At 33.9% G+C, this 12,960-nt stretch overlaps 1 protein-coding gene across 6 annotated transcripts in view; it reads right to left on the bottom strand.

The window, feature by feature from the left end:
* UBR3 (ubiquitin protein ligase E3 component n-recognin 3) overlaps positions 1–12,960 on the bottom strand; it is a 228,447-nt gene that overhangs the window by 31,981 nt on the left and 183,506 nt on the right. For all 6 annotated transcript variants that reach the window (XM_044381493.3, XM_044381495.3, XM_026492588.4 and 3 more), the window contains one exon: positions 11,578–11,681. In XM_044381493.3, the coding sequence (XP_044237428.1) occupies positions 11,578–11,681 (104 nt within the window). The remainder of the gene's footprint in view (positions 1–11,577; positions 11,682–12,960) is intronic.

Below are 12,960 nucleotides of genomic sequence, written 5' to 3'. Positions count from 1 at the left end.
AGGAAGAAGCATACTCCCAGCGGAGGAGCCCGATGTGGGACTCGATCCCAGAACGCTGGGATCACGCCCTGAGCCGAAGGCAGACGCTTAACAACTGTGCTACCCAGGCGCCCCCAATTATCAACATTTTTCAAGGAAAGAGTAATTGGACATCTATTCTCTCTCAGTCAACGTGCTTTCAAAAAAACCCAAATCAAAACCCCACTATCAAACCAGCTGAGGGTGAACACTGGAAGACCATTACTTACTTGAAATGCCCGTGCAAACAGAGCGTGCACCACGGCACAGACTGTAAACTTTATAGTGCTACTGCATGACAGGAAAAAGGGGTGGGGGAACATGGTGCTGTGAAGGCTGCTCAATAATGAAAAACCGATCACATAAGATACAAGAGTTTGGTATGGAAGAAATGTTAGCCGGGAGCTCTTTAAAAAGTGAATTTTTTCTTAGAATCAAAAATGAAAATTATATTCTTTACTTCCTATTCTAAACGTCTGTGAACTGAAGTTTCTTTCTTTCTTTCTTTTTTTTAGAGGCGGAGGGGCAGAGGGAGAGGGAAAGAGAGAATCTTAAGCAGGCTCCATGCCTAGCATGGAGCCAGACACAGGGCTTGATCTCTCGACCCTGAGATCATGAGCTGAGTTGAAATCAGGAGTCAGACACCCAGCTGACTGAGCCACTTAGGCAGCCCTGTGAAATGAAGTTTCTGAAGTCCTGGACAGGTGCCACATCTACCTCATTATACTATTTGAGAACATGAAGTCATTGCTTTGTTATTTATATTCAATTCATCATTTAAAAAAACTTAGACTTTATAACTCATTAAAACATTTTAAATAGATAACATGCGTAAATCTTTGCCTACATTTCTGACTTAATTTCATCAAGATAAAATCCTAGAAAAAGGGAATAAATAGTTCAAAGTGTATTGACATAACCAAGACAACCCCCTGACTCTGTAATGATACCAATAAAATGTGAGTAAACCAGATTTTCTCCAGTGGGTAATGCATAAATATGTGATGAGTAGTTTTCAAAAATAAGACAATTAAGTATTTAGTAAGTATCCTCTCTATGGCATTTGTGTTGGGTTTTGTAAAAGTAATCCAAGGAACCTATAGTCTTCTGGGGAGATATTTACTGGTTGGCCTATGGGTACCAGGCTTAGTGTAAGTGATAAAAGAAGACAAACAGGATTCAGATGCCTGCAGAGAAATTCCTTTCCCATAAACTGTCTTAGAGTTAAGGTAATACAAAATGCTCCAAGTTTCTTTTAGGACAAGATACAATATATGTAAAACAATAAGACCCTAAGGGGAAAATCATACAAGTAAAAAGGATATAATCTAAAGACGGTATCAGACATTTTATTGTTTTCCTAAAGTTACCACGAAAAATTTCTGTAAAGAAATATACTATTCCACTCCCTCCATAAAGTTCTTTGCACATATCCATACAAACATCAAATCTTTTCAGTCTTCTCTTTTATGATCTTAGTTTCTAACTACACACACTCTGACTCTCTTCAAAAAGTCTAGTCTAAAACAAAACTCAATTTGTGATGTGTTTGTGTAATAAGCTCAACTCCATTTTCTCTTTGAAGAGTGAAGAACCCAAATAGTTTAATAAGACTTTTTTGCGTTAATCAACATAGAACTGAGAAAAGATTCCAAGTCCATCTAACAACTAAAAAGGTAGTTAAATCTATTCCCTTGGATATACTTCAGGGCAATTGTGGTTTGGGTCTAATAAACTGCCAACATTCTCAAAGAACATTATATAGAAATGATCGCAATATAAGATACGATTCAAACCAAAGCAATAGCTTTCTTGATTTTCCAAAAAGAAAATTAGCAATTTACCAGAAAATAAGACAATTGGATATTTAACATATCCATTCCACAAACATTTACTGAGCATATTATATAGCAGGTAGGCACTGGGGATACATGTAAAATGATGCAAGTCTTGGAGGAACTGATAGTTTAGAGAAGGAGATATTAAAACAAAATCTACCATTATGACAATGAGACAAGTGTCAAAACAGAACTATAGATGAGTTACTATGGGAAAGGGAAAACCGCCCATTTAAGTGAAAGGCTTCCAGGAGAGAGTAACAAGGTAAATGTACCACCAGGAGTTATTAAGTAAATAATGGAGAAATGGCAAACATTTTAACATGCTCAAAACTCTCCCATCTTAACAAAACAAATAAAAATAACCCCTTTGAATATATCCACCTATAGCTTGTGCTCTCTCCTCACATTCGTTCTTGGCAGTTTCCTCGTTGCCCTCTCATTTCTCATCTCACTGTAATCTGCTTCTGATTCTCCAACTACACAAAAGCAACTTCCTTATTATTATTCCTTACACTGTATATAACCAGGAATCCTCAGGAGAATTTATAGCTAACTCATTTTTAGGGGTCAAGATCCTTTTGAAATCCTGCTTATGGGCTATGGAACTTCTCAGAAAAAAAACTGCACTTATACATAAAAAATTTTCCTATATCATTTTAGGAGATTCATGGATTCCTACTAATGAACTCTCAAATGACAAATTAAAAAGCCTTGGTCTGAAAAAGCTATTGAAGACTACTGGGGTCATATCATCAGAACACAAGCAAACATGAACCAAACACAGATGTTTAAACAGTATTCTACACTGGGAATGAAAGACATCAACTTTGTTAAAATCCATGCATTCATAATACTAAAAAACAAAAATGCAATCAACTCTGGAGGATGCTAAAAAAAATAGTACACTCAATAGGGTGGCTCGCTGGCTCAGTCAGTAGAGCATGTGACTCTTGATCTCAGGGTTGTGAGTTCCATGTTGGATGTAGAGATTAGTTAAAAATACTGGGTGTTATACACAAACAATGAATCATGGAACACGACATCAAAAACTAATGAAGTACTGTATGGTGACTAACATAATAAAAAAAATAAAATCTTAAAAAAAAACACAAAAAACAAACGAAACAATCTAGGCAATCATCCACAGCCTCTAATGTCACAAAAAGACACCTGGAATTTGTCTTGTGATGAAAGGTATGTTATACCATCCATGAAGTGTTTTTGCAAAAATAAAAAGAAATAAGAAATGGAATCTAGGTGTTTAGATCTATCTGCCAGTTCACAGGAAACACATGGAAACAGAACATATTATTAAAGGATGCCATGAGGATGCAATTAGTAAAGTAGAAAAGATCCAGATTATTCAACAAATAAAATGTAAGGGGAGAGGGGAAACCCATAGATTTAAAGGAGAAATAACCACCAAATCCAATGTGTAGACCTTGTCTGGATCCCAAGTCAAACAAACCAACTGTAAGAAACCATTTATAACAACTACAGAGATCTGAACACTGACTTGGTATCTAACGATATTAAAGCAAAACTGTCCATTTAAAAATGGGTTCATAATATTATGGCTATGTTTACTGAACAAATCTTTATCTTTTAGAGATACGTACTAAAGACTATATAGATGAAATGATATGATGTTTGGGAGTTGCTTCAAAATAACCCACGGTAGGATGGAGGATGGAATAGGAAAGAGTACAAATAAAACAAGATTGGCCATGAGTTGATAATTGGTGGGTACATGCAGGTTCATTAAACTCTGCTCTCTATTGTCATATATGGTTGAAATATTCTAAAATAAACAGTTTATTCTTATAAAGCCTTGGTTTGTAACAAAGCGAAACTGAAATATTTCCTTTCTTAAAGTGATGGGAAATAATAAGCAACCTTCTATCTCTGGATGCTGGATGCAGAAGATAGTCTATAATCACTAGTACCAGACGTTCCACTGAATCCTAGAATCTCTATCCTATGAGGCATGATTAAACAGAATCATGATACTCCTCAATGATTGATGTGGGAAAGAAAAACGACATAATCCAAATCTGAGTAACTGACCCTTCCTAAAAAAAGATGATGATTTTATGTTTTAAATCCCAGAGGTTCAAAAAGAAGGAAGAACTTTAGCCAAAGATATGTAAGTTTTGTGTGGAACTTCCGAGAGGACTTCTTAAAAGAGAGAGTGCAGTTCCTCTCTCAACTCTCCATCCTGCTGCCTTATTAAACAAGACTATGATGGCTACAACCCCTGCAACTTCCTTGAAACACGAAGATATGAGCCATATCATCGGACTACAGTGCTGTGAAGTAGAAGGACCTGACCTGCCTACCTTCAGACTTCCTTCTACATGAAAAAATAAAAATAAATGTCTGTCTTAAGCTACTGTGTTATTTGGGGTTTCTTTTATGTTATACACAGCCATACCTGATCCTAAGTTATAAAAGAACTAAACATGAATACCTGAAAATAGTGACATATCACAAGTTACTTTTAAGTTTATTTTCCGGAGGCCAGTGGTATGATGGGTATAATAATGGATAAAATACAAGGACATGAGAAAAGATAAAAGGAAAATAAACACATGTCTTTAATGTATTAACTCAAGCTTCTGATGTGACAATTGGTGTAAAAAAGGTCTTTATCCTGAATACAGTGCTAAATGTTAAAAAGCTTAAGGTAAGTTTCTGTATCACATAAAACCATGGGAGCATTTAACAATCCACTACATACAAACAGTCATATTTCCTTCACTTTCCCTTCCTCTTCTAATAACAACCAGTAACTAAATAGGTACACAAATACATATTATAATAAAAACACAAATACGATAAAGATTGCCTGCTAACCCTTATGTTAAAAGAGAGTACAAAAGAAAAATTATAACTCTACCTCCCCTACTCTACAACTTCCCACCTTCTAAAAAAAAAAAAAAAAGCTGTCTAAGGAAAAGTCAAGTGACTTACTATAATTAAGCTTCACACTTCCTAGCAATTAAATAAAGGTCTCTATCTGCTTATACGTAATGGTTTCTACTTAGTTCTCAATGTGTGACAAACTAAAAAAATTTATTAAAGAAAGGCAAATTTTTTTTCTGGCCCCAAATTCTAAGAGGAATTCATGACTACAATGACAGTGAGCAACACTATCACACAATACATTATCTTTGAAGCTGCTTTATAAAAACGATACAGATAATCCAATATTGAATTATTATGAAGTTTTAAGAAATAATAGAAATCACAGATTTTTTGAAAGCAATTCTAACTAAAGTTAACGACCGCTAAATACTTAGCTCTCTGGTTCCCCAAAGGTAAAGTCCATGTTTTATTCATCTTTGCATCACCAGCACCTACCAAAGAAGCATAGCAACCTGGCACACAGCAGGTACTCATTAAATATTTCTTCAGGGGCGCCTGGGTGGCTCAGTCGGTTGAGTGTCTGCCTTTGGCTCAGGTCGTGATCCCAGGGTTCTGGGATCCAGCCCCACAAGGCTACCTGCTCAGTGAAGAGCCTGCTTCTCCCTCTCTCTCTGCCTGCTGTTCCCCCTGCTTGTGCTCCCTCTCTCTCTCTCAAATAAATAAATAATCTAAAAAATAAAAAACAAATAAACCCTGAAAAATAAATAAATAAATATTTCTTGAACCAAATCATTTGTTGATTAAATTTGTCCACCAAACAATACTTCTTTAATGATATAACTTTAAGGTACAGTTACAAATAGTATTATAAATATGTATATAGATGTTTGCCTGAATCTATTCTATTCATTTAGCCATTATTAAATTAAGTAGATCGGTAAACAATTTTAAAATATGTCTCTACTGAATTTAATTTACTATGTTCAATTAATTCAATGTATTATGTCTTCTTTTGGCATTAACTTCACCTTCTATGAGGGCTAGCACCAACAGTTGTCATCTCATGATAAGGGAGATGCATCAGTTACAGTTCTCAGACACTAATAGAGTAGGTCCTTTACAGTCAGTTGAACTATTTTTCTCTTCTGAGATAAATATTAATTATAGAAATAAGTCTATTTCTATATATCAAGTTTCCTTCATTTTAGCTTTTCAGGTTTATGTAGTAATTATGCATATATGTAAAATGTATATTTAAATACAGTATCTTAAAGAAATAAAATATCTAACTATTTTGAAGACTTTATAAAACAAAGTAAAACTTTATACTTCAAAATGTAATACTACTAGTATAATTAGAAGAGCACAGTCAGGGCAAACCAACATAACTCCAAAGCAACTATTTCCCTAAAATAAGGAAAACTAACCAAAGTAACACAAAAAACCTAAATAGCTTATAACTAATTTTACAGAAATTCAATAGGCTATTTAACAGGTAAATGTTTTAAAGTCTGCAAAATAAATAATGAAATTCATATACATAGCCAAACCCCAAAAAAGTAACATTCAAAAATATCTGAAATTCGGCAGTTCCTCAAGAAGTTAAACATAGAATGGGCATGACCCAGCAAACCCACTTTTAGCTATGTACAGAAGAACTAAAGACAGGTATTCAAACAAAAACCTGTACACAAATATCACAGTAGCACTACTCACAAGAGCCAAATGGTAGAAACAATCAAAATGTCTATCAAATGATGACTGGATAAACAAAATGTGGCATAGCCCTTCAATGAAATATTACTCAGCCATGAAGAGAAGTACAACACATACTACCACATGGATGAACCCTGAAAACATTAAGTGAAAGCAGCTAGACACAAAAGGCCACGTACTGTATAATTTTATTAATATGAAATATCTAGTACAAGCAAATCCATAGAGTAAGAAAACAGATTAGTGGTTTCTAGGAGTTGGGGAAAGAAGAAAATGGGAGTGATTGCTTAATGGATACAAAATTTCTCTCTGGGCTGATGAATATGTTCTGGAGCTAGATAATGGTGATGGCTGCACAACATATGAATGTACTGAATTGCACATTTTAAAATTGTTAAAAAGGTGAATTTTATGGGTTTTTAAAAAAAGATTTAATTATTTATTTTAGGGAGAGAGAGTGTACACACGAGCTGGGGGAGGGGCAGAGGGAGGAGGAGAGAGAATCTCAAGCAAACTCAACACCTAGCATGGAGCCTGATGCGGGGTTCAACCCCAGGACTCTGAGGACATAACCTGAGTTGAAATCAAGAGTTGGCAACTTAATCAACTGAGCCACCCAGATGCCCCGTGAATTTAATGTTTTATGAGTTTTATATTTAAAAACAATCCAAAATTACCAGATAGATTTAAGAGATATACTCAGAACATTTCATCCTGAAACAACAGAATAATATTCAAGTGCACATGGGACACTCTCCAGAACTGATCACATATTAGGTCACAAAACAAGCCTCAACAAATTCAAAAAGATCAAAGTCACAGCATGCATCTTTTCTGACTACAACGTAATGAAACTGTAAGTCAACCACAAGAAAATGTCTGGAAAGACCACAAATACATGGAGGTTAAATAACATGCTACTGAACAATGAATGTATCAACCAGGAAACAAAAGAAGAAATTGAAAAGTACCTGGAAACAAATGAAAATGAAAACACAATGTTTTAAAACCTTTGGGACACAGCAAAAGCACTTCTAAGAGGGAAGTTTATAGCAATACAGGCCTACCTCAAGAAGCAAGAAAAAAATCTCAAGTAAACAACCTAACCTTATACCTAAAGAAGCTGGAAAAAAAACAAAAAACAAAACCCAAAACCAGCAAAAGGCAGGAAACAATAAAGATTAGAGCAGAAATAAATGATATAGAAACTAAAAACAAACAAACAAACAAAAAACCCCAATAGAACAGATCAATGAAAACAGGAACTGGTTCACTGAGAAAAAAAATCAACAAAATTGATTAACCTCTAGCCAGAATTATTAAGAAAAAAAGAAAAAGGATGCAACTAAATAGAATCACCAATGAACCAACATCACAGAAATACAGTTATAAGAGAATACTATGAAAAGCTATATGCCAACAAAATTGGACAACTTAGAAGAAATGGATAAATTCCTAGAAACATAAACTACAAAAACTGAAACAAGAAACAGAAAATTTGAACAGACTGATTACCAGCATAGAAACTGAATCTGTAATAAAAAAACTCACAACAAACAAAAGTCCAGGACCAGATGGCTTCACTGGTGAATTTTACCAAATATTTAAAGAAGAATTAATACCAATTCTTCTCAAACTATTCCCAAAAGTGGAAAAAGAAAGAATACTTCCAAATTCATTCTATGAGGCCAGCATTACCCTGATACCAAAACCAGACAAAAAACCACAAAAAAAAAAAAAAGAAAAAGAAAAAAGAACTACAGGCCAATATCTCTGATGAATATAGATGTAAGAATCTTCAATAAAATATCAGCAAACCAAATCCAACAATGCACTAAAAAATATCATTCACCACCATCAAGTGGGATATATGCCTAGTTTGCAAGGGTGGTTCAATATTAGCAAATCAATCATTGTGATACACCATATTAATAAAAGAAAGGATAAGAACCATGTGATCATTTTAATAGGTACAGAAAAAGCATTTGTCAAAGTACAACAACCATTCATGATAAAACCCTCAAGAAAATAGGTTTAGAGGGAACATACCTCAATGTAATAAAGGCCACCTACAAAAAACCCAGAGCTAAGATCATCCTCAATGGGGAAAAACTGAGAGCCTTTCCCCTATGGTCAGGAACAAGACAAGGATATCCACTGTCACCACTTTAATTCAACATAGTACTGGAAGTCCTAGCCACAGCAATCAGACAACAAAAAGAAGTAAAAGGCATCCAATTCGATAAGGAAGAAGTAAAACATTCACTATTTGCAGATGACATGATACTATATATAGAAAACCTGAAAGACCACCCCAAAGGTGCTAGAACTGATAAATGAATTCAGTAAACTTCCAGGGTACAAATATCAACATTCAGAAATCTGTGGCATTTTTTTCTTTCTTTCTTTCTTTCTTTCTTTCTTTCTTTCTTTCTTTCTTTCTTTCTTTCTCTCTCTCTCTCTCTCTCTCTCTTTCTTTCTTTCTTTCTTTCTTTCGTGGCATCTCTATATACCAATAATAAAGCAGCAGAAAGAGAAATTAAGAAAACAGTCCCATTTACAACTGCTCCAAAAATAATAAGATACCTAGGAATAAATCTAACCAAAGAGGTGAAAGACCTGTACTCTGAAAACTAAAACACTAATGAAAGAAAGTAAAGATGACACAAAGAAATGGAAAGACATTCCATGCTTATGGATTGGAAGAATAAATATTGTTAAAATATCCATACTACCCAAAGCAATCTACATCTTTAATGCAATCCTTATCAAAATTCCAACAGATTTTTTCACAGAACTAGAATAAACAATCTTAAAATTTGTATGGAACTACAAAAGACCCCAAATACCCAAAGCAATCCTGAAAAGGAAAAGCAAAGCTGGAGGTATCACAATTCTGGACTTCAAGTTATATTATAAAGCCATAGCAATTAAAACAGTATGATACTGGCACAAAAACAGACAACATAGATCAATGGAACAAAACAGAAAACTCAGAAATAAACCCACAACTATAGGTCAATTAATCTTTGGCAAAGCAGGAAAGAATATCCAATGGGAAAAAGACAGTCTCCTCAACAAATGGTGCTGGGAAAACTGGACAGCAACATGCAAAAAGAATGAAACTGGACCACTCTCTTACACCATTCACAAAAATAAATTCAAAATGGATTAAGGACCTAAATGTGAGACCTGAAACCATAAAAATCCTAGAAAAGAACACAGGCAGTAACTTCTTTGACATCAGCCATAGCAACTTCTTTCTACATATGTCTCCTGAGGCAAGGGAAAGAAAAGCAAAAATAAACGACTGGGAATACATCAAAATAAAAAGCTCCTGCGCAGTGAAGGAAACAGTCAACAAAACTAAAAGACAACCTACAGAATGGGAGAAGATATTTGCAAATGACATTTCCATTAGTATCCAAAATATATAAAGAATTTATACAACTCAAGACTCAAAAAACAAATAATCCAATTAAAAAACAGACAGAAGACATGAACAGACACTTCTCCAAAGAAGACATCCAGATGGCCAACAGACACATGAAAAGATGCTAAACATCACCCATCATCAGGGAAACACAAATCAAAACTACAATGAGATATCACCTCACACCTGCCAGAATGGCTAATAACAAAAACACAAGAAACAAGTGTTGGCATGGATGTGGAGAAAAAGGAAACCTCTCGCACTGTTGGTGGGAATGCAAACTGGTGCAGCCACTCTGGAAAACAGTATGGAGGTTCCTCAAAAAGTTAAAAATAGAACTACCCTATGATTCAGCAACCGCGCTACTGGATATTTGCCCAACGAATACAAAATTGTAATTCAAAGGGATACATGCACCCCTATATTTGTAGCATTATTTACAATAGTCAAGATATGGCATCAACCCAAGTGTCCATCAATTGATGAATGGATAAAGAAGATGTGGTATGTGTGTGTGTGTGTAAATACATATACATATATATTGGAATATTTACTCAGCCATAAAAAGAATGAAATCTTGCCATTTGCAATGATACGGGTGGAAATAGAGAGTATTAAGTTCAGTAAAATAAGTCAGTCAGAGAAAGACAAATACCGTATGATTTCACTCACATGTAGAATTTAAGAAACAAAGCAAATAAGCAAAGGGGGAAAAAAGAGAGAAAGAGCCAAACCAAGAAACAGACTCTTGACTATACAGAATATTCTGATGGTTACCAAAGGGGAGGTAGATTGGGGGATGGACGAAATACATGGTGGGGATTAAGGAGTACAATTGCCTTAAAGAACACCAGGTGATTAAAATAAAAACTTTTAAAAAAACCCAAAATTCACAATTCAAGTATAAAATATTATGCTTGTTTATTAATGACCTTTAACTCCTCAGATAGTATAATTTGCATAAAATACCAATCTGCTTATGTTTAAAATAAATGATCACTTCATACCCTCAGGTAAAAGATTTTATCAAAAGATCAAGTTGAAGTACACACAAAAAATATCTTCCCCAGTAACAAGGCCTTTATACACCTACAGGTGTTCTTTCATGTAACTCATAATAACACAAAAACAAAGCTTTTCACCAAAAGGGAATGGTTAATTATTTAATACAATATTTTAAATGTCTTTAAATGAAAACTACAAAGACTATGGAACAATAAATAAACATTGCTAATATAATATCGTTATTGTTATCATAGTATTAATGCTGTTAATATCAAGATATATATTAACATTAATTTAAAATGATGGGATATCACACTTTGAATAACCCTATGATTACTACTATATAAAATATTTATGCATATAGATAGGGTGGAGGCATAAAGGCTGACAGTTTGCTCTTTTTTTCACATTTTTGTATTATCACTTAAAAATTTTTTAAAACAAAAGTCTTCAGAGCGATTTTTCCCTTATCTTTACCTTATTATTGGTTAAAAACCTGAAAAGAACAGACTCATAAGGGGGAAAAAAAACCTTTATTTCATTGTCATCTTCTTTTACATATATATGATTTACTACTAATAAAAAGTAATAGTCATTGACCTCAAAACATTTCCAAAGGACTGAATATTTGTCTCCCCAATTTTTAGAGTATTATGTATACTACATAGTCTAAGAATCCGAATTATAAAGACATACCTTTTCGTAAAGGTTGTGGCATCATTAAGATCTGGATGAGCAAAAGGGATGTAACGTCATGATAAAGAATTGGAACCTCAGGCTGTTGTTCTTCATTTCCCTGCCTAAAACAAAAATGCATAGTCACTTTAGAATTGTATAGCTTTTCTACTTCATTTTATATTTCCCATGTAGGTCTATGGAACAGAAATCAAACTTTCATAAACAACTGAGAAATCTCAAAAGAAAAAGTTAGGGGCCATATTTTTTACTTAAAAATATAATCTTTTGTATTCATATATTCCCTTGACTCTGCCTAATATGAAAAAAATTACATAGAAAATTTATTAGATCTTACTTAAGTAAACAATTGGAATACATTAACTGGATATGTCTTTTGGATCTCTTAAACTACAGAAATCAAATGAAGGATTAATTGGAACTTTAAAGGATTAGTTTCACTATAAATGGAGTGGATATAGGATACTTGCTATCACAAACTTTGCACTACAGAGTTAAATATTCACATTATTAAAAAAGAACAGGTACAGTTCACAAACAAGTTATATTGAAAAGGCATGATTTATATTTTTAGTTAACAAGTTGTTTCAATTTTATGACTATCATAAAAATTCAAAAAATCTTTAAAATTTTCAAAGTTTCAAGAAAAAGATAATGATAGCCAAAGCAGAACTTAAAACACACCATAAAAGACAAAGTAGTAATGTGTTAGGAATGTGTAGTACTATGAGAAACACAGAACATAGTCTAAAGCAGATCTCATTCTAGATCTATAATTTTTAAAACCCTGTAGAAGGATACATTTTTTTAAATCACAGGTTTAATTTTTAATGTCAGAAAACAAAAGCAAATCTTAAGCTTCTAGAATTGACTAAATTTTGAAACTATACTTCAGACTAGATTTAGGATGGACAAAAATTGTTCAACCCTTTTATTAGGCTCCATCATTCAACAATTACTGAATACTTACTATATGTCAGGCACTGGACACACTGGTGAGTAAACCAATGCCTGCTACTCTGAAGCTTTTAAGGGCCAGAGGAAGACAGCTCTTTAAATGGCTCCATTCTCCACAAATATCCCTTTAATTTACTTGTCTTCCTCTCCAAAGTTAACTTTCCATTAATGCTATGAAACCTACTTTTGTCTGTCCAGTCTTTCTTTTTATAAGCCCAAAGTTCTTTTTCAAAAAATGGGGGAGAGGCTACCATTTGCTCATCTATTATTTAAATCCCCCCAAAAATGGTTTTCCACATGGCCAACAATGATCTCCTAATTACAAATATCTTGTTGACCTTTAATTCTGCATATAGTTGAACATTTCTGTCTGGAAAATTCTCTTGGCTTTTGTGAAACACTCTCCCACGTTCCCTTCTCTCTGAT

Source organism: Ursus arctos, unplaced genomic scaffold (assembly GCF_023065955.2).
Source record: "Ursus arctos isolate Adak ecotype North America unplaced genomic scaffold, UrsArc2.0 scaffold_1, whole genome shotgun sequence".
NCBI classification, from domain to species: domain Eukaryota; kingdom Metazoa; phylum Chordata; class Mammalia; order Carnivora; family Ursidae; genus Ursus; species Ursus arctos.
The sequence above is the reverse complement of the archived record's forward strand: the minus strand, read 5'-3'. Positions and strand labels throughout refer to the sequence as shown.